This window comes from Aplidium turbinatum, chromosome 1 (assembly GCF_918807975.1).
Source record: "Aplidium turbinatum chromosome 1, kaAplTurb1.1, whole genome shotgun sequence".
NCBI lineage: Eukaryota > Metazoa > Chordata > Ascidiacea > Aplousobranchia > Polyclinidae > Aplidium > Aplidium turbinatum.
In genome coordinates this window covers 56,478,631-56,501,594 of record NC_137472.1, presented here as the reverse complement: position 1 = coordinate 56,501,594, position 22,964 = coordinate 56,478,631, and the positions used below count along the sequence as shown (strand labels likewise).

Here is a 22,964-nt window from a genome sequence, read left to right as displayed (position 1 = left end):
ATTTTGTTTCAAATATTCAGTAGGTTCACGCAATCAATGAAGTAAAAACGTCAATATTTTCTAATTTAAAACACTAAGTATGCTCTAAGTGCAGACGTGGAGGGTTGCAAGAAAAAATGTGGGATGTATAAAACAGGGATTGCTTGTGTTTAACTTTTTCATTCAGGCTACTAAAGACTGTAGCAAAACAGAAGAAAGTTTGTTCCATGATAAAAATGCACATTTTTTTCATGTCGGCACTGCAAAAACAAACAAAAAAGCGGTACGAATAAAGAACTCTCAATAAACGCGTCATTCCAAATCTCTTGACGCGTTAATTTGTCATTTAATAAAGCAACAGGCAGGTATTCGGCTGTGGCTCATCGTACCTTTTGTGTGTGTTCTATAATTGTTTGTCACATGCCTGCATCTTACACCTCATGTGGTCTGTTTCCGCCATATAAGTTACTCGTTATCATTCCTGTATCACTTGTTCAGTTTGTGCTTTTCAGTCCGCAGTGTCGTTACAGTTATAGTGCATAGTCAGATTAAACTTATATTGCAAATTTAAGTAATCCCTGATGAAGACATATGTACAGTACATGTCGAAAACGTTTGAGTTAATTTTTTCGTTATGTTATTTTTGCAATAAAACGTGTTAAACCCGCTAAAGTTGTTTTGTTATGTCTGTCATTCAATAAAACTTTGCAATTTTAGACCAAGGTCAATCAAAAATCAATTTGATGCAAAAATACTTCAAAATATCACAGTTGTATTTTTAACTAAGAAAGATTAGAAGCCCATCTGATTACAAATCGTTGATACAACTACCAACACAATCAATCAATCAATCAATCGTTTATTTATCAAAAAACAAAACACAAAAGTGACATAAAACAATAATACATACAATGTTGAGGTTTTGTTATTGATAGGGAGACAACGAAACGACCATACGGTCAACTAGTCAGTTGCCACCCTGGAAAGAACAATTTGAGTTATGAAACTAATCAACAATTTAACCAAATTAGTTACAATCAAAAAAGAAAACACAAACAAGACTAATACTTCGACTAGTAGCTTACAATTAATTGTCAGCTTCATAAAATTGTGTGCGAGATTTTCCAACAAATAGTAATCATGAAAATCAGTGGACACTGGACACCATGACAATAGACATTGTTGAATGTAAGAGCTTAGGCCAAATGAAGACCCACTTATCAAGTATCATAACTTTGCAAAGCTGATGCTTTGCTATGTTTTTTGAAATCATAAAAAGATAACTTTTTGAGATTGCTTGGAACCTCTGACCACACCACTGGTCCAAATACTTGTATGGATTTTTTGCCAAATTCTGTATTAGTGCGTTTAACAAAATAATTATTGTTTGCTTGATATCTAGTGTTATGGTTGTGGATGAGTGAAGAACTTGTGAACAAAAACATGAACTGGAACTTGTAAAGTTGTTACTATCGCAACGGAGACGCTGTGCGATGAAAATGAAAGAAACCATAATATTGTATTTGGTTTGAGGATTTTTATCCTCGGACTGAGAAAAGCTTTTTTGAGAGCCTAATGCTGGTAGTTTCACATACTTGTAGAGGCTTTGAATCACTGATGCAGGCCGATCATCGAGATTGACAGAGTGAAGTTTCCGATTGTTGAAGTGTTGTTGTGAACTGTTCTGAACTGTGAACTTTCCTTATCACTGGGTGCAGAGGAATATGCAGTGGAGCAATCCTTGATATGCGTTATGCGTTGCCCAAGCGCATTGCACAAGAGTCGAACCATCGCCGCTTGATCTTGTTCTTTCTTTGTTCACAAATTAGGCGTTTTATCACCTGAACTATATTGGAGCGGGTATGATGAACTATAATTGGTACGATTAATAAACATGATATAATAAATAAAATTTGTTCATAGGAACAGCCATGATAGCAAGTGAAGTTTGGTAAGAAGTGGACGGCGTTCTAATCTTTTGATTACTTGTTGATCAGATAGAATTATCAAACAAAAGTTTCCCTTTCTAACGCATTACTAACGTTGTTTTGGTTTTGATTCGGAAGGCCGAAACGGTGTGCTATTGTCTGCAGTCATTGACGCTCTTGGCTTATGACGATTGAACACTTTACTGGAGGCACCTTGCTGTGCATTGAGCAAAGCTCACTGCTTGCAGTTTGAACACTTTAGCAAGGTTGACGGTTGCCATTTTTGGCACTTAGGTTCCGAAATGGGAAAACGTCACACGGAAGTATAAATCTCGGTGGCCAATGTACCCAATGTACCTATTGCACTGAGGAGGCCAAAAAGCCGAAAAGGTGTGATGCACACGCAGATATAACCAAAATATATATTTTTCAGAAGGAAAAAAAGTTATCTAAGGCTAACTGTTTTCCGTTCGTTCTGCAATTGCAAAATAATTAAAAAGATTTTTTTCGTTTTTACAACAAGCCTGAAAACAAACGATTGGAAATTAATGCGATGGGAGAACCTCCAGCAAAGAAACAAGTAAGACGGACTGTTTCTCAGTAAGACAAGCAAACTTTATCAGACTTGTTTTCATAGATATTGGTTCATGGTAGCTGTTGACTATAATTACCACACCAAGCTTGAACTTAAAAACTTTGAATTATTTATCATCTAAATTACTTTATTATGAAGTATAATGTGAAATGTAATGTGATATGACATACATGAAAAATAATGTTACTTTTGCTCCAGTGCTTCAACGACCCGATTCATAAACACATAGAGCTCCATCCTTTGTTGTCGAAGTTCATCAACACTCCTCAATTTCAAAGACTAAAAAACATCAAACAACTTGGGGGGAAGTACTTTCTTTACCCAGGAGCCTCTCATAACAGATTTGAACATTCCATTGGGTAACTAGTTTACTGGGAAATTATTTACTCTGTGGTATATTGTTTTTTTGTCATTAAAAAAGTAGTTTTTGCAATTACACAATTAGAGTGGATATATAGTTTACAGTCCTTACAGTTTGTAGTCAATAATGGGAGTCTTCTTCGGTTTTAAGTTTTATCGGTTACATTAATGCAATGTTTTTCCTTCAGGGAGCAATACCTTGAATCGTTGCAATAAATTTGCATAAAAAGACTATATAGCCTATACTAGGAAGATTTTCATAATCTTGTACAGTAGTTTCAGCAAAATATTAGTCAACCTAAACTCTGCAAATTTGCTGCACTGGAACATCGTGTTCAAGTGATTTTCTTAACTTTAAACGGTAAAGTTAAGATGCTTTGAAATTGTTCCAATTTTCTTTTAAAGGGTTTGTCATCTAGCTGGAGAGCTCGTTCGACACTTACAGTCCACACAGCCAGAGTTGAATATCGATGAAAAAGATGTTTTATGCGTTGAGTTAGCTGGACTGTGTCATGATTTAGGTTTGTTGTAACATGATTTAACTTTGTTGTAACATGATTTATGTTTGTTGTCACGTGATTTAGGTTTGTTGTAACATGGTTTAGGTTTGTGGCAACATGATTTAGGTTTGTTGAAACATGATTTAGGTTTGTTGAAACATGATATAGGTTTGTTGTAACATAATTTAGGTTTGTTGTAATATGATTTAGGTTTGTTGTAACATGATTTAGGTTTGTTGTAACATGATTTAGGTTTGTTGTAACATGGTTTAGGTTTGTGGCAACATGATTTAGGTTTGTTGAAACATGATATAGGTTTGTTGTAATATGATTTTGGTTTGTTGTAACATGATTTAGGTTTGTTGTAACATGATTTAGGTTTGTTGTAACATGATTTAGGTTTGTTGTAACATGATTTAGGTTTGTTGTAACATGATTTAGGTTTGTTGTAACATGATTTAGGTTTGTTGTAACATGATTTAGGTTTGTTTGTATTTCAAGGGAATTTTCAACTATAGCACTAGAATCACGCAGATAGTATATAGGCTATACTGCGAATCACAGATGTAACACAACCCACAGGAAGTAGCGAAGGGACATGTGATTATAAAGTCAGACGCTTCCATTACTTTGCTATAAAGTGTCTTATTGAGAGTATCGAGACACAATCCCATGCTCTGGAGCGGTGTCGAAACAAAGTCCTGTTAATCGCGGCGCAGACGCACTCACCACTCGGTTGATTTTGTTTTCGAAAGCATACCAGTAAGTCTATAGACAAAAGCTAAGGTTGCAAACAAGCAATTTACTTCTGAAAGAAGTAGTTTAGTTTCAGTTTGTTTTTTTTATTTCTGACCATCACAACGAAAAAACAATATATGCCAAACACAGCTGAGGTCTAGAAAAGGTAGAAGCGCCAAAACGCCGACGAGTATTCTGACACTTTAGTGAGCTTGAAAAGTTAGAAACAAGTGTGGTCAGAGAACACTGGGTGCATCAAATACAAAACAACAACTACAAATTTTCTAGTTGCTTGCCCAGCAGCCAGACTACTGAGAGTAAACCTGAGATGTTAGCGCAAAAATATTTCCAAGCAAGAGAACTCGCTTGATTGTGTGTTCTGGCGGAGTTGTTTGCACTGGAGCGTATTTTTTCTCGCAGACTCACGCTTAAGTTTCAGTAAGCGGCACAAAGTGCGATTATCTTAAACAAAAGGTTAAGCTTGCTTAAGCAAAGACGCGCCTTTTAGTTTCCATGAATATCGTAAACTCAATTGATATTAATAGGAGTATTGTTTCAGGGACGTATCATGGAGGGGAGTTTGGTGAGCAATTGCCTCACCCTAATATAGTTTCAATACCAATACAACGTTTTTATGACATTGTATTACGTTTTGAATGAGTTTCATAAATGTTCCTCTGCATTTAGTAACTATCTTTTTAAACAAACTCTTTATTTTAAATATCAAAATATTTCTCCTCTCGACACTTGCTTTCCCCCCCCTAAAGTTTTCCTTATAGCTACTTCTTTGCTACGCAGGTCATGGTCCATTTTCACACATGTTCGATCAGCTATTTCTGGAAAAAATTGGAAACGAAACTCCGAAACCTTGTTGGAAAGTTCGTTTTTACATATTATTTTTTATGCTTGGCAAGTTATGACTTATGTCCACATCATACAATGAAGTAATGAACTAGTGCCCCTTTCCTAAATTATATTATATTACACCGTTCTACCTCTTGTTGTTCTTGTCGAAATATCATTAAGTTGTTTTTCAATGGCGTATAATCATTCTCTCCTCGGGCGTCTAGCTCCTTTCCCGTCTCTTGAAGCTACATGGTTCTTGTGGCCCATCGATCACTTCTTCATTCTATTGTAATCGCATAACCACTAACCAGGTCATGTATATATTTAGATGCTTTTGTTTTCATCGACACTTTTTTTTTCTCCAACCTCACATGTTACGTTTGTGTTTATTTCTCCTTTAATGTCGATTTTGTTTAATTTGGCATTTTGTTGCCAATTGATTCATCAAATTTTGCCATTTTGTGTCTATTGAAAATCAGTTCTTATTTCATTTCGTAGGCTACTCTTTCGTTCCACGTAGATGATTATAGCCTATTATAACAACTACGTTGATATGGACGTAAAATTCGAAATTTGGACCGATATTATGTGTTGGCTATCCAGATTGCCAGTGTTTTATGAAATTAGGTTTACTCTGTCTATCGCCATTTTTTTCGTTCTTTTTAAGTTTTGTTATTTTCCCGTGTTCAGCACGAAGAAAATGTTCATCACGAAGAACGATCTTGCCTGATGTTTAATCGAATTCTAACGGATAACGCTGGCATCGCCTCAGATTTTGAGGAGCTTTTGCTAACGGAAGGTGAAAAAGAAAAGAAAAAGAAAATAAAAGAACAAGAAGAAGGGTGTAAAGAAGAAGAAAAGGAAGTTAAGATCACCAAGTGTCAGAATGCAATTTTTATCAAAGAAATGATTAACGGACCAAGACCCAACGACAAACTTGTAGAGTACAAACCTCAACCCGCGGTAAATCGATTAAAACAATAGTCTACCGTATGTTTACATTGCGTGAGGTGGGATATATTTGTATAAATTTCTTGGAAAGTATTTTTGAATGATTTATGACGTTTTAGAGTTAGACTAATGATCAACAATGATGTTGTGTATTTTCCTGATCAAAATTTGTGATTTAAATGCATAAAAACTGTATTTAAATTGCGATCACCATTTCACGGTTATAGAAAAGAACAGGTTAATCAAAAGTTCAAAGCACTTCGATTCATAAAGAACGAACTGTATCCTGGCACTTTTTAATTTTATTGACAAGTCTGAAGAGTCAGAACAAAGAATGATTAGTTGTAAAACCAAATTATTTTTCCGAAGCTGGGGAATAATTTTCTTTCGAAATAATTCTTCCGCATTAATTCAGAGCTAGATTCATAAAGCAAAATATCAGACAGTACATCTCCATAAAAACAGCTCATTTTAATAATGTTATTTATTTTATATAATTTTGTAAGTATTTTTACAAGTTGACAGTTTTCTTGCAAAATGGTATATCAGTAGATCTTACTCACAAAAATTGCCATCATATTTTTCAAAGGTTTTCTTTTACAATCCAATATTTTTAACTTTAACTCTTTAGGGTTTACCAAAGACTTAACATACTGACATCGCATTATTTCCATCTTTTAGGCTTGATCTCACGAGTTATTTTTACCTCCAGTAGACTTGTAGTGACCTATGGTTGTAAGAAAGCAAAACATGCGTTTTTTGGATGACATACAATATATTGTCTATATTTCTCATGTTAACATTTCATTCAGGATTGGCAGTACGAAGGCAGAACAAGAGAAAAAGGATTTCTGTATGAGGTACGGTTATGGCTAAAATAAATTATAATGGGCGTTAGGCCTACTGAAATGTTTTCACAAATGCAACAACGAATCACAATGATTAGGTTATATAAAAACAGAGAGAGACTGTTCACCAGGCATTTGGTAATAAAATTAATTTGCGTTCTTCTGGTGACTATTTACTAGGTTACCTCGTGATGTTAAAGATGAAAAGGATTATACAAAAAGATTGTTCACAGAAAAATGGTACATAAACCAGAAGGCACAACATGCTCTTAACCAAAAAGATGGTCAGAATTTCCCCTCTGTGTACAACAAATTACTTTAACTTTAGCTTCACCTTTTCCATTCTCAGTGCGTCTTCTCTACCATTGTTATTGCTAATCCCATTGCTTTCTGTCTTGTCTGATGTCTTTTCAACGTTTCTGGACAGTGGCCCAATAGATAGATAATTTACGCTGCGGGAAGTAGCCTACTGGTTTTAGGCATTCACTGCATTTAGTTTAACCTCTAGGTATCTTTCTCGGCAGCCGATTTGTAGCAAGAATTGACAGCGATAGACACGTGTTTCGCCCATGAGGCTGGGCTCATCAGTATCGCACCGTACACCGTTATGGTTGGCGAATCGCAAGCTGTACTAGTGAGTGCTCAGCCTTGTGCTGATAGCCGGGAAGAACGCCCCTTTCTTCACAATGTCCTCTGCCCTGGCGCCTGCTGGTTTTGTTGGCTCTTTCTTTGTTTCCACAAAGATAAGAGTTAAACTGACTGGTAAAGCGGTGGTCGAATAAATTTGTGGCAGAATACGGTGCGATACTGATGAGCCCAGCCTCATGGGCGAAACACGTGTCTATCGCTGTCAATTCTTGCTACAAATCGGCTGCCGAGAAACATATTGTTGATTGGATGGTCTGAATGGCTTAGCGTGGAAGCTACACCGTTATGGTTGGCGAATCGCAGCTGCTCGCTGTACTAGTGAGTGCTCAGCCTTGTGCTGATAGCCGGGAAGAACGCCCCTTTCTTCACAATCTCTAGGTATCTTGTTGCGTGTTTTAATTCTGATTGTTGCTGCTTTACTTTACTCATTTTATCAGTATGTTTTTGTGTTGTGCCATCGTTGCTGAACAGGTTGTATCAACCTGTTTTAGCCACCTTGATAAAGTCAGTCGTGCTGACTGACGAAACGTCGGAAAAAAAGTTAGTTATCATCTTTAACATCACGAGGTAACCTAGTAAATAGTCACCAGAAGAACGCAAATTAATTTGATTAGGTTATATCTTATTTCAAACCTTTGTTTAAAAGGATTGGTTCTGAGGTGCCGAAGGTTCGAGCCACCTTCCGTTTCGTGCTTTACAATAAATTAATTTTAAGTTGCTTTGCAAACTTCATACTTTGTTTACTTGCACTGCACAACCAAGAAAAGTTAAAGGAATAGATTGAAACTGTTGTAGATTGTCGCAAATCAGCGCAACGGAGTGGATGTTGACAAATGGGATTACTTTGCTCGCGACTGCCACCAGCTGGGCATAGCTAACAGCTTTGATCATATTCGGTTCATGAAGAACATGAGGGTTCTCGACTACGCAAAAATAACCGCAGCCCAAGGTCAAGATGGGGGTAACGGCCAGGCTAAATCCACTTCTCTTCCTGATTTGGGGATTTGTGCAAGAGATAAGGTTTGGCGTTATAGGTTATTTGAAAACTTGAAATCTCTGTGATGTGATTCAAGTTTGCCGCAGCCTCTTGAAACATAATAGCATAGCACAAAAACGTCTGAAAAACATCTTAGCCTTTCATATAATCTTAATTGTCATGAAAGTATCTTTCTTTTGTTATGGTTGCTTAAAATCTTTCACTTTATCTTGCTGTCGTGTTGTCAGTAAATTTTTATGTTCCTTGTGATCATCTTAGCCCTCCTGCAAAATGCTGCAAAGATAACCCGCAGTAATAAAAATTGGGACAGTAAATTGGATAAATCCTGATTCAATCATAAATCTAGATAAGAGAAAAAAAAATCTTTGGTAGCCTACCATTGAAGTAATCTAAACAGAAAGTCCTGTGAAAGCAAAAAAAACCTTAATAAAGTTCACTGAAGTTATAGGCTAACATACATACTGTACATTGTGTTGGGTTATATTTTAAACCACTGAAGTAGGTTATATCTTGATTAAGTTTATTTTAGACTAGGCGTAGTGATTGCAATTTGATTTTCACAGTTCCATCGTCTCAATGTAGGTAGCCTGTACTAAGCAGGCACGGAGCATAAACGTGTAAAAGTCAATATGGAAATCGTAATATTAGGAAATAGTTTTTATAATCCTAATATATCGATGGATTATAGCTTATTGGTTGTTGTGACAATGCTTTTTTTCATTCCTTTTGGACAAGGTTGTTGCAATGTTAGATAAATATCAAGGAGTAAGCGGGTTTATGCTATTTCTCAATTACAGGAGTGCAAAAATCTATATGAGATGTTCCACACTAGAGTTTCCTTGTATCATCGGGCATACCAACACAAGATAAGCACAGCTGTAGAAGCTATGTAAGTGGCGGTAACGCTATTTGGTTAGATTGTTCTACTTAAACTTTACAATTGTTTTCCAGAAAAAACATTTGAAAGCGAAGTCATCTGGTATTGCAGTATTTAATTGTATTAATGGGTGCTTGTGAATGTCGTAAGATTCCTTTAATTATGTAACACGAGTCCTATAGTTCTCTTTGCGTAACTGATACATATGTTTCTCGGCAGCCGATTGTAGCAATGAATTGACCGCGATAGACACCGTGTTTCGCTCATGAGGCTGCTGGGCTCGTCAGTAACACAAATTGGCGTCAGTAACACAAATTGGCAACACTAATTGTTTAGCAACCGATTTTGTAACCTTTATGATGAGTTGCAGTATATATATAGTGTTATTGACCTGCGTCGTATCGCCTAATACTTGTTTTACGTTCTTCGTCGTGCCTTAGGGTTTTCCGCAGTAAAAGTATCTACTTGACTGGATTAAATTTCCGCAGTCGTTATCTCAGTCCGTGGTTAGATATTTCTATTACCATCAATTAAGCAGAAATGATTTATTGCAATTTGCAGATAACATTTAGCATGCACTGCATTACAAATAGGGGATAGGAGGTTTCTACCTATTTCTAATCCTCTGCTATGTTTGGCATAACATACTGTTTTTCATTGTGATGTTCAGAAATAAAAACAAACTGAATTGAACTATAATGTATTTGATAAAAGTTATTTGATGTGTTTAGTTTGCCTGATCATCATTGTCCGCTATATTTTCATTTACTGTCACAAAAATATTCAATTTATTTCATTACAGGATATGTGATGCAATGGTGTTGGCAAACAACTGCATCAAATTTAAAGGAAGCGATGGAAAAGACAAAACAATGGCTGAGTCTGTTGATAACAGGAACATGGTTGCCTTTGAAAAGATCACTGACAATGTAATGCTGCCACAGTGTTATGTGTCCGGTACTTATATAGATTCAAACAGGCTTTAATGCACAGACGTAGCCATCAAAAAATATGTTTCTATCCTATTACGACGTTTTAATATCATTGTAATACGTGTCGAATTACGTTTACCCTCCTCTCCCACAAGTTTCTATCCTATTACGACGTTTTAATATCATTGTAATACGTGTCGAATTACGTTTACCCTCCTCTCCCAACAGCTATTTTTGCGCCTGAAAAGTTTCTTTCTAGCTACGTCACTGCATTGATGCATTGTTTGAGAGCGTGCTGGCCTACGTAAGCCACGTTGAGAGTAGCAAATAAAAAAATAAACAGGAAAAAAATAGCAGCCCTGTATAGGCTATTGCTAACGTTATGATAAATTTATATTTTTAGCAAGATAAAGAACACAGTAATCAAACTTAACAAAATTAGGATTGTTCGAAATAAGCTTATGAGAAATGCTGCTATTCATTTTTTCAAAACTTGCCTACCTTATTCAATTTAAATTTTTTTTGCATATTTCTTAAAAAACTGTTTACCAGGAGATTATCTGTGTCAGTTTTTGTAAGCTTTTCAACAGTTTGCAGTGTCTAATCCAGTGTGGTAATGTTTAGCTGATATTAAAATTTCACTGTTCTATGATTACTTACTTGCTCTACTCAAGTCTCTATGAGTCTGTGAACGAGAAACCTCAGCGACTGAAATCGAGACACCCATTTGTACGTGCCGCACAACTCCTGATGAAAACTGCTGAAGACCAATCCATCAGTGCGGCTACCTGGGCGGACCACCAATGGAGCTCGGAGTGGAAGAAGAACTCCTCAAGACTCCAAAGTTTCATCTCCGACACCGGCAACCACCCAACCGGAATGCATTTGCCAAGGAAGGCCTGGGTGCGGCTCAACCGCCTGCGTACTGGCGTCGGACTATTCCGCTCGAACATGCACAAATGGGGGATGGCTCCATCCGCGATTTGTGAGTGTGGCAAGGAGGAACAAACCGTAGACCACACCATTTGTAATTGCGCCATCTACCATGCGCCAAATGGTGTGCGTGGTCTGCGTGAACTGGATGACAAATCAATTGAATGGCTGCTCGACACCTGCCCAAACATCTAGACCGCGTCGCCGCCACTGCCCAAGGGTGGTAAAAGGCAGAGCCCCTCGACCCTTGGAGTGGCGAAGAAGGTTCAAACGAAGAAGATTACTTACTGATGAGTGGTGATTGAATTAACTGTTTCGTTTTTACTGCACACAAATACCTATGCGACTGTAATATGAACGTATAAAAGAAAACAATTAATTTTAAACCGTAAAAATGTTAAGTTTTTCAAAATGTACTCTAGGTGATGCAACAAATCTATTATTCAAGTGATTCGTCTCCTGCAATGATACAAGCCCGACAGCTATTGAAAAGAGTCTTCACACACGACTACTACCACTATTTGGGAATAAAAAAGGTTCCTAAAAGTATATATGGTGTTGTCCCAGCCGACCTTCAAAAAGAGATCGATGGTTGGAAAGTGAGACACAATATTGCTTCTAATAAACTAAAATTTTATAAATAATTTCTTACTATCTTTTGCTTTCAAGTTGTCGTTTTAAAAGCCCTCAACTCCCATGTTTGTTGATTTGGATGCAGTTGCAGGAAGAGAACTTTTATAGAATGTTAAATGTGATTTCAAATTTCAAGCTGGAAAAAATTAACCAACAAGCCTTGCCACTATTCAGTACCATATGTTTTACGACAACCTTAAATTCTGTTGTAAATTAAATCTTTGAAGTTTGTTTTTTCCAAAATCACTATTTTGTTGTTGAGGCATATTTAAGTTTGCACTCAACAATTACTTGTAGTTTACATGCTGTTGCAAAATGTCTGACTGGAATTGTTGAAACATAAGTTATCATTCTTTACTGTCTCTTCCATTTGATTCAATGGGATATAACTTCATCACGCACTGATGATACACTGAAAATGCGTTTTTTTTTGTTTTTTTTTAACATTTAAAAAAAAAATTAATCAGACAGTTAACAATAGTCGGCAAAGTCTGCAAATGTGACTAATCAAGTCGCATTTTCAACTCGACGTGGTAATTTGTGTAATTAGGTAGTTGTACATGAAACATGGTTTTAAATTATTCAGGACAAGCAAAAGACAAGTTTTGAGGAGAAGTTCGAAGGCTTGAAGGAACATGTAGTTTATCGTGTAAGTACAATACAAAGCAATGAAAGCATATGAGTTACATTAATCCACAGTTGATGTTGTTGTTATTAGATTTCTACGACTTTTGGCGACGTTTATTAAAGAATCAAAGAAATTACATTTTTTCTGAATTAGACCTTCTTGATTGACCTAATCCTAAAGTATTTTTATTACTTAAGAACAAAAAATGCCTTGCTTAGAGTCCACTGATTTTCAACCTTTATCCTTGTTGGCACTACATTGACATCGACAATCAGTATTTGCACATCTTCTAAGAATAGTTGAAATGTAATTATCCCTACAATTCAAAGTGCTGAGTCCCGGTAAATAAATGCAATATAACTTCTTACGTTATTTTATAACTACGCCAAACAATTCAGTATCCACGCATCCCTGGAGGAGGTAGGTCTCGCATCTCTTAGTAGTGCGTGCACCCATGGTTAAGAACCCCTGGCTTAGACTTAGCTATTTCCAACATTACAGCATGGAAAATGCCGCCAAAAGCGATGAATGATCGTACTTTTAAAATACAAAAATTATTAAACAATGACTTTAAGTTTTAAAATTTTTAAATTTATCTTAGACTTTTGAAAATATCCTTAAAATGTGTAGTATTCTAACTTTTTTCCATGATTGTATTGATTTGATTGGTTGAGTATTGATTTTATTTCATTTGTTTGAACAAGTGAGCCATGGTGTTACAAAAGGTTTTATATTTTCAAATGTTTATCCTTTTGCATACGAATGCATTAAAACCTACGCTTTATAGATAAAAAACATAAGTTTTTCTGTTTCAAACATCAACCACAAAAATAAAATATTTTTTACCCGTTAGACTGTGCTAGCGATCAATATACAAATTGGGTGAAACAAAATATTCTAAAACAATTTTGTGCAGGAGAAAAAGTACGACTACGGAAAAAAGGCTCAGAACCCTGTTGATTTGTTTGGGTTTTATACAAAGAATGAACCAGATATTCCTATATCCATGAAGAGGGAGGAAGTATCCCATTTGCTTCCACAGCAATTTCTGGTTTGTTGAACTGATTAATAATTAATTTATTTAAAATTTGTTCAGCCAGTAAACTTTATTTGTGACTCATCAGATAAGATTGCTTAATTTCTGTAAGTATTGATGAATATAATGGATAAAAGCGGTAAAACAATAGATAAAACCAAATCATTAATTTGCTTTTATTATTTCTTATGTTAAAGCTTTGGTAGAGAGTTTGCTTTGATGAATCATAGACAAGCCAAACAAAGTACCTTTAGCGGTTTAACATGTTTTATTACAAAGAGATATAACATAATTAAAAAATCAACTCAAACGTTTTCGACACGAACGTGTGTCCTCATCAGACATTATTTAAATCAGATAGATAGTCAAGATTCAGATTTATCTAATAATTTTTCATTTTATGTGTAATGCAGATTTAACTAATTGCTGATAAGGACACACGTTCGACGTTCGTGTCGAAAACGTTTGAGTTGATGTTTTAATTACGTTATATCTCTTTGTAATAAAAAATGTTAAAACCGGTAAGGTTACTTTGTTTTGTTTGTTTATTTCTTATGTATTTCCTAATAATATTTTTGTCATGTAAACTTTATATCACTTTCCATAATTAAGAAAAGTAGCTTGAACTTTCAAAATATAGATGTTTGATTTGTTGCTGTCATATTTTTGCAGAGTGTCTTTCAAGTTAAACGGAAAATATCACAGGTTAACAAAGTTGTTGTTGTATTTCTACCAATGCTTGTTCTGACATAATTTGAGGGCGCTGATTCGGAATTTGACCTCAGCTCTTTTCTACAAGTTCTACATTGTTTGTACAGTAAATTAAAATGTAGGCTAGTATAGCCTATTTAATTTTACTATATGGGTCATTCCATACTAACTCATACACCCATATAAGTACCTAGAGGCTGTCAGATTTTGCTGAAAATTGTTATATTATTCCTTAGGCTTCTAAACTTCCGAATTCCAAGTTTTAGATCAATATCTTAAACGGTTTTCTCAAGACGACCATTTCCATATCCGGCTCTACCCTCGTTTTTGGCTTGTGGGGGTTTAGTATAGGAATGTTTGTCATTTACAAGCCTTAGCCTTTATAACCAGCCTTATAACTTCTATTGTAAATGTGACGGAGGACTAAAAATTTCTGTATGAGTTCGTTACACACTGTACTACACAATTCAAGAAAAAAAAAACAACATCTCTAAATGCATAGTTGTTAGTTTGTCGTATCCAGGCTTACACCTGGTGATTGAAGATTTAGATTAAGTGGGCGGGAAGGCGAGGAAGCCAATCTTTGTTTCTACCTTCAGGCATGCCTTAAAGTGTCCTGCCAAAGACACAGCCGCATTGCTCTTGAGCGGTGTCGAACCAACGCCCTTTCGATTGCCGTTCCAAGGCTCTAACCAGTAACCACTCGGCTATGTATAGGTATAAGGTGTGTCATCAAAATCTTATGTTTTTTCAATTTTTAAATGCTTTTAACACTCAATCTAAACCAATCAAAATAATTGTTTACAACATAATATTTGTAATATTTCGAAGCTTGTATTCTACCGATTTGAATTTGACAGTTGTGGTGTCATTAAAAAAGATCTTATGGGGATCTGAAAACCCTATCAAGTAAAAACAGCCCATTTTTACCCCAATATTTAGAGCCCCAAATGACTGTATAGATATTTCATCGTCGTCATGGAATTAATACCAGACAAATACATACATTCAATCTTTCTTTTTATCTAATAAAATATTTGACAATGAAATTCTTTCAATGTAAATCTTATGTCCTTAGGCTTAGCCTACACTATGACGTTTCGGTCATTTTTGCCCAATAATTTCAAGTCCAAAATGTAGGTACTGCTATTTCGCATTCATCAAATGCTGGCATTTGCACAACAATCTAACCTATTAGTGTAATTTATAGTAACAGCATCTTCAGCTAGCTAGCACATGTAAAAAAGACAAATTGCGAAATACGTAAAACAAACAAATCAAGCAAATCCGATATTATCAACACCGATAAAAAATTCTATTTTAAATAGATGGTTACATAATATTAAAACCAAAAGCGGCAAGCCTAAGTCTTTAGTCAGAAAAAATTCAATAATGACAACAGGTAAATATTGAAAATAATTACTATTCTTAGTGATCATAGACAGCTCAATGCTGACACTGTTGGCTGCTAATATATGTTTAAATGATACTTTCACCCCTTCTCACCAGGGAAAAAGTCTCCATTGCAATCAAGAAGATATTATGCGAAGATAATATTGTATGAAAGTTATTAAACTGCTTTAAAAAAAGAAGTTGTTATCAGTTCTCACGAAAATTCTGCATTATGTAAACATTCCGCTTGACTTATAATTAGTGATGCACTTGAGGCAACAATTTGGGTCATGAAGCCTTGCACTTCGTATCTGCCCTAGTTTATCAAATCAAAACTGAATTTCCGTAGAAGGCTGAGTGACAAGTTTTGTTTTAAAACTGAAATTATGTTTTAAATATTTTTTATGACCACAAAAAGATTTCAATAATTTATCTTTTCAAGGTTTGTTTAGTGTTGTGTAGTTTTTTAGTAAAGTTTCGAAACATATTTCACCTCATATCTTTATAAACAGTGAAATGACTCCATTTAATTGTTAACTAGTTGAATGAGCAATAGTTTTATTTCGGAATAGCCTATTGCAATATTTTTATAGGTTTTGAGTTCAGAAATCATTTCTACCCTTAAATCAATTGCTCTTGAAACCCTGTGCGCACCTAATATCTCGGTTAAGTTAATTAAATGAGCTTGAGCGAGCGAAGCAAGCCACAATTTTTTGAGAAACGGGAGGAAAATTACACATGTTTTTTCTGTTTCTGTTTGGAAGGAGGGGATACAAAAACAACAGGGGCTCCACAGGATCCATTGATATACTCCACCACGTGCAAGTTAATCAGCCATGAGTAAGCTTATGTTCACAATAGCTGAAAATGATGCACACATAAGAAAAAAGCCGTATAAATAAATATTATTCAGTGCAAATTAGATTTAAACACTAAATAAGGTAAAGGTGAGTCCCATGCTTGATCCAAGCATTCAGGGATAAGAAGATAAAGTTCTCATTATAATAATCCCTCGACACTAACGAGGGTAGGGTGGCCAGTTCCTTTCTTTCGGCCACTTTTCCTTCAGCAACTACGCCCACTTAATTCATTACACCCTTGGTAGAGGTGAGCAGTGTTTTTCAACAACCAGCTTAAGCCGGGAGTCGAACGAGTATTGCAGGATTGGAAAGTGAACGCCTTATCCGCTTCGCCATCCTACCGCTCAAGCACAACATACTGTATATGCCACAAACAGAAAACAATTCCAAACTCATACAAAATCCGTTAAAAAATCGTATGCAACGAACGTAATATTTTTTGCGCAATGCTCAGAGTTTAAGAAAGATACCACCAGTGGCGTAGGAGCATATGCTGCCGCCCCTGGCTTTCTTTGAAAATGCAGCCCTAAGTAGACTGCAGCAAATTTTGAAATAGTTTCATGTTCAAGCAATCTTTTCAATAAAGATAATTACAAATAATGTACCGCGTCTCAGAAGTTCTATATTGCTTGAGCAGTGCCGGTCTTAGGGTATTTCGGGCCCTGTGCGGAATGTGCTTTGCGGGCCCTAATGACAATGATCCAATTCAGTAGCGTAACTAAGTATTTTGAAAGGGGAGGGGGGTTTGACGGCCGGCGGGCAAAGCCTGACGGTGTGGGGTCAGGCGAGCCTCTCCCAGAAAGATTTGAAAAATTACTTTGAATTTGGTGCATTCTGAGCGCATGTTCAACAAAAATTTGAGTTTGAATATTAACTGTAAATGGTGCTGTCCGGTGGCATAGTAAAAGGATAAGATCATGTTTTCTCTGGCATTTTTCGGAAATAAAGCTGAGTCTCCATGTTTTCTTGTTGCTAATTCCTAAAGCCGCAACTGACTTCAAGGATAACGGTAGGCTACTTGCTTGTGAATCGAATTGAATTTTTTCCATTGGAAATGACAAAAATTACTGCATTTCTTGAGTAAATTGCGGGCCCCCTAATTTGCGGGCCCTGTGCAATCGCACGGTTTGCACACCCCAAAGACCGGCACTGGCTTGAGAAAGAAGCCTCACTGTCTCAGCTTTAAGGCCAAAAATAAAAGACAAAAAATAGACAACAAATGTATTAGGCAAATAAAAGATCAATAGTCGCTTCAAAATTGAACTTTTCGAGCTTTCGCCGAAGCAAAATCAGCGATAATATCTTCAAAATCAAGTTTCTGAACGTATAGTCTCTTTCTATAGAAAGAATCGATAGAGCTGATAGCCGATCATCATTCATGGTAGAACGTAAATACGACTTTATCATTTTGAGCTTGGAGAAACTCCTCTAGATTTATGACGTAATAAATGTTACTAAGAATTGAACAACAGACGGAGTACAGGCTACCAGCTATCCAACATCACGCAAGAAGCAACTCGAGCTTTTGAGCTGTTGTTCTATCCTTAAATTTTTTAAGGTGTGCTAGCTGTCTCTTTGTAAATCATTTTCTTGTTTCACTTTTTATTTATTTTTGTATTACTTCATTTCACGTGCTGTGTGCACTGTGCAGCCTCATTTTGCCGCCCCCTTGCAGCCTGCCGCCCCTGGCGCAGAACCAGAACCACCAGGTGGCTGCTACGCCACTGGATACCACTACACCTAGCAGGTTTACAATTTTCCATATAAGGCTATACAAAAAAAATGTTGACCTGTGTTATTGTTTCCTTTTTACGACTTTATGTTATCCAGCAACGAATTCGCTGTATGGATTGTGGTAATGAATAAAAAAACTGTTCTGTTGTATAACAACTGAATCATTCATCTAATTTCCTGATTGACACAGGAATACGAGTTGGAGGTTTACTACAAAGGAAAGGTCGATGACAAACACTACAATGACGTTGATAAAAAGTTCAGAAATTGGATGGAGCAGGAATGATGCGTATATTCTTCATCTTTGAAAACCAAAAGAATAGACATTGTTTTGGTTTTTATCAGCTTTGGTTGCAAAGGATATGTATGGATAAACAACGTTATATTCTTTTGCTTTTGTCATAATTGTTTCCAGAAGGATTTGCAAACACACACGCTCGCAGGCGCTTTAAGATAAAATTTTTCTGCAATACTGCTAGCTCTATGCATTGCATTACACTGCACACAAAAGTAATGAATGTGACTGAATTTACGTTTTTGTGTTTTTTATTACCACTACATCCGCTAAGTCAAGTAGAAAATCAAAGTTATGCATGACATCGTGTGGAATTTGTTGAAAACTTGAAAAAGTTGGGCAAAAAATATCCAGATGTTTATAGATTATATGAAAGTATATTGTAATCGAAGTGTGCCCCAATATTGAATTTGAAAGTTATGTTTCCAACGCATAACTTACAATATTAACATGCTCCGCTGAAGTTGTAGCCTGCAAGTTTAGTTCTTAAAATTTGAAACAACTTTTCAACTTCTTTTCATCATCTAAAAATATCCAGATGGTTGTAAATTTTATGAATCGAAATGTTCCAAAATTTAATTTGAAAGTGATGCTTTGAACACATGACTTGCAATATCAAAATACTCAACTGAATATGTAGTCTACAAGTTTAGTTTATAGAATTTTAGAAAGAACTTTTTAGCTTGTTAAGATTTTAGATCATTATGACAATTTGTATTTAAAAGTAGACGTAAGCTTATTATTATCTTATTGATGTGAAATGTTTTCCTTGATTGAGTTACTATTAGCCTATTGTTATAATGATTTTCATTGTTTGGGCGATACTGGTAGTTGATTAATTACATTTAGGCTACAGTATTTACCAGACTATCGGTAGCAGTTTAGAATTTTTTAATCAGGTGGTCTATGCTTTGTTGCTGAAAATATTTGGGGCAATTAATTAGGTTATATTTGGGCAAGGATTTTTTGCACCCCCGGAAAACTAAACTTTTCCTACTCCTATAAATGAAATAATAGCAGTCCAACATAATATGCACAAAGGCATAATGCAATTTACTTTTGGATTTACCGAGGCCAAACCACATCATTGCAACTGTCTATTTGTCGTTTTAACCTGTTAAGTGCGTATTACGGCCAGTGGTGTTCGACGGAATCACTTTCACTGCAAGTAAAGAATAGTCCAATATTGAATTATCAGAAACAGTCAAAACCACAAAAGGAAGCAAACAGAATTAAAAGAAAAGCTTGTTGCGCTGCGGACTCCACAACACTCTACGAAGTAATAATGCGAGGAAAAATACTGAGAATTGTCAAATGCGCACAATAACTCGAGTTGCAAATATTGATTGCGCACTTAACGCGTTGTTACTCATATAAATAGTAAAAGTTTCACTTTATTACTCAATTTTTGTGTGTCTTTTTTTTGTGTTTTTTTTAACTTTTAAATGGTTATAAAGTATTAAAACTGGGGATCATAAAACGATTTACTTTAGTCTTTGTTTTTTTTAATGGTTATTTTAACGTTCTTTTACGTTTTTTTGTTTTTACACTGTTTCTATATGTTTCATACAATAATAATATTCAATAATAATATTTAATATATAATTTTCAATAAACAAATTTTGTTTATTGAAAAAATGCAATTCGTTGTTGAAAACAATTAATGAAAACTAAGTCAAAACATTTAATGTTTTCATTTATCACAGCAAAAAATCGTAAAGAAACTGCAAAATTATAGCTGCTGAATAACTTACTATAAATTAGTTTACTCTATAGTTTTGACTAAGTTCTATAAGGGACAAGTGTAGCCGCATGGTCAGCAAGTGGCACCAATGAGCCACCCAACTTCAAGTGCTGCAATGATGAGGATGAAGACTGTTCAGAATCCAGGGAAATGATCCCACTAGTGACTCTGTTTACAGTCAACCTCCTTTGTTGCTTGTCTTAACTTCTTTTATCAGCTTGTATATTTCTTTGATTGTGTATACCCTATTTTGGTGAATAAACGCTCTTTAATCTAACTGGTGAATCTGCAATCTAGTCGACTGATGCAGGACTTATTATATCGATAAAAAATTGGAGATTACCACACTTAATTGGCAAATTCAAGTTCTTTTAATTCAAATTTATTAAACTTGAATTTGCCGATTAGGTGTGGTACTCTCTACTTTTTTGATTATTGCTGTCTGAGATGTTCCCACATCCCCACTAATTCATCGAGTGTGGTGCGGATGAACCTTGTGGACAAAATACGTGTCTATCGCTGTCAATTCTTGCAACACTCGGCTGCCGAGAAACATTTTTTTTTAGAAACGTTTTGATGCCTAACGTGGAGGCTACTGTATGGTTGCAAAGCACAGTGTGCGCTGTTCTATCATAAACCTTGTTGTGACATCAGGAAGGTAACTTCATATTGTTGGCAATGTTGGACAAATTTGCCAGCCTTGTGCCAACACACACCGCAAATGGCCAATGTTGCAACAATCAATGTTTGCTGAGTTGTTGTGACACCAGGAAGATCGTTCCTTCTACACAACTTTAGATCGCTTTGATTGAATGCGGAGGGTTTAAAGCTGTATATAGGCCAGCAGCGTTCTTCTTCGTGTGTAGCAAGAAACAAATCTATAAAGTGAACTATAATAATCAACACAATGTCTATGAACATGTTATTATCAAATCATTTGTGAATTGTTTTTAATTATAGTTTTAATAGTCGATCAATCATAACTACAACTATGACAACAATTATCTTAAATAAATGCTAATGTTGGTAAATAAAAAAAAAACTTTATTAAAATATCCTTCACATATCGATTCTATAATTTAACAGTCAAGCAATATGAAAATTACATCATCACAAATATTGTTTAAAGAATTTTAAGGGTGTTTGGTCCTTATAGTGCAATGAGCATCAACATCTCTTTCAATAATACTGAAATAAATTTTCATGACAATTCAGGAGTGAGTACAATACATAGTAAGACTTTTCGCGTAAAAATATGCTAGCTTTGATATTTTACACAGAATTAAAAACCCATTCATACACAATTAAAGTACATAAAAACTAAATACATAAATTTAACATATTGTTAAAAGGGTAGTAGGCCTAATAACATATATTGAAACTTAAAAAGCGCCAAGCAATAGCAATGTTGCAAAAATCTATTGATCTACAAGCAAATAAATTCAATCACTTCAATTAGATGGCTGATTTTATTCACGCTTTTGATTTCCATAAGCATAAAATAAAATGTTTGAAATTTTTTTTAAATTTTACGATGAGAACCAATGCAGTTGATACTTTATTGTCTAACTAAACTCATCAAAACAGTGACAGTTACTTAGACACCTAACTAACACCAAACTAAAAGTCTAGGCTACTAAATTGTGTAACTGATTACAAATAATCTAGTATTAAGTGTTTGTAAAATTTGAATTATTAATGGAATTTTACTACTAGTGTTGATTTATGTTATTAATTAATAGGATAATAGATAAAAAACAATGAAAACTATTAATACTACAAAAAGTGCTCAATGCTAAGCAAAAAAAGCAAAGCAGAGCGAATTAAATCAAATATAGTTACTACTATCTGAATCCTTAACAGCCTGTTTCACCTAAAAGAGGATCATCAGAATGTCCTTATTCAAATAGCATCTAATATAATTCTATTTGAATAAAGACCTTCTGATGATCCTTTTTTGGGTCGTCGTCGTCGTCGTCTGAGCTGGGGCCGAGGGTCTATCCTTTTACCACCCCAGATTCACGATGTTCCCGGACTACACTGGAAGGCTGCTAGAGAGCAGCCAGTCTTTAGTTTCATCATCCATGACGCGCAGACCTTCCACTCCATTAGGTGGCTTGAAGATGGTACAGTAATTGATGATGTGGTCTGCGGTCTGTTCCTCGGCACCACATTCACAGGAGGAGGAAGAAGCCATTCCCCATTGGTGCATGGTTGAGCGGAAAAGCCCGACGCCCGTACGGAGACGGTTGAGGCGCACCCATGCCTGTCTCTGTAGTGTCAGGCCGATGGGGCGTGTGTCGGCGTCGGGGATGAATGAATGGAGTCTGGTGGTGCTTGACCTCCATTCAGAATTCCATTTATGGTCCGCCCAAGTAGCCGCAGAGATGTCTTGTTCATCAGCTTCGTTGATCAGAAGCCGAGCGGCTGGCACGAATGGGTGTCTTGATTTCAGTCGGCGGGGGTGCCCGTTTGGGAAGGCAGAGATCTTGTTGTAAAGAAGATGGTTAGGCTCCAGTGCCCGTCGACCGAGGGACAGAGTGGCTTCTTCGCGACGAAGCTCAGCAGGTTGGATGCCAGCGAGAATGGGGAGATTGTCCAATGGTGTGGGACGCAGGCATCCGGTCACTGTGCGCAGGGCGCTGTTCATGGCAGTGTCGATGTTGTGGCAGTGAGCACTGCGGCACCAGATAGGTGCACAGTACTCTGCAGAAGAGTAGACAAGGGCTAAGGCTGCTATTCGCAAAGTGTCAGCCCTCGCCCCCCAGCTAGAGCCTGCCAGGCGCTTCAGTAGTGCAG

At 36.0% G+C, this 22,964-nt stretch overlaps 1 protein-coding gene across 1 annotated transcript; it reads left to right on the top strand.

Moving 5' to 3' along the window:
* Nucleotides 1-2,414: 2,414 nt before the first annotated feature.
* LOC145767569 (deoxynucleoside triphosphate triphosphohydrolase SAMHD1-like) lies at nt 2,415-20,405 on the top strand. The gene is made up of 13 exons (XM_082579419.1): nt 2,415-2,487; nt 2,701-2,861; nt 3,268-3,383; nt 4,899-4,978; nt 5,637-5,909; nt 6,710-6,757; nt 8,189-8,413; nt 9,188-9,279; nt 10,070-10,196; nt 11,555-11,731; nt 12,352-12,414; nt 13,310-13,444; nt 18,317-20,405. The coding sequence occupies exons 1-13, from the start codon at nt 2,461-2,463 to the stop codon at nt 18,410-18,412; spliced, it is 1,620 nt and encodes a 539-aa protein (XP_082435545.1). The 5' UTR covers nt 2,415-2,460; the 3' UTR covers nt 18,413-20,405.
* The last annotated feature ends 2,559 nt before the right edge of the window (nt 20,406-22,964 follow it).

What these genes read in the sequence shown, in the direction of transcription:
- LOC145767569 (XM_082579419.1), top strand. Translation starts at nt 2,461, where the DNA reads ATGGGAGAACCTCCAGCAAAGAAACAA. An exon ending in AGCACAGCTGTAGAAGCTAT is followed by an intron (nt 9,280 to 10,069) that starts GTAAGTGGCGGT and finishes ATTTCATTACAG; the next exon opens with GATATGTGATGCAATGGTGT. An exon ending in TGCTTCCACAGCAATTTCTG is followed by an intron (nt 13,445 to 18,316) that starts GTTTGTTGAACT and finishes TGATTGACACAG; the next exon opens with GAATACGAGTTGGAGGTTTA.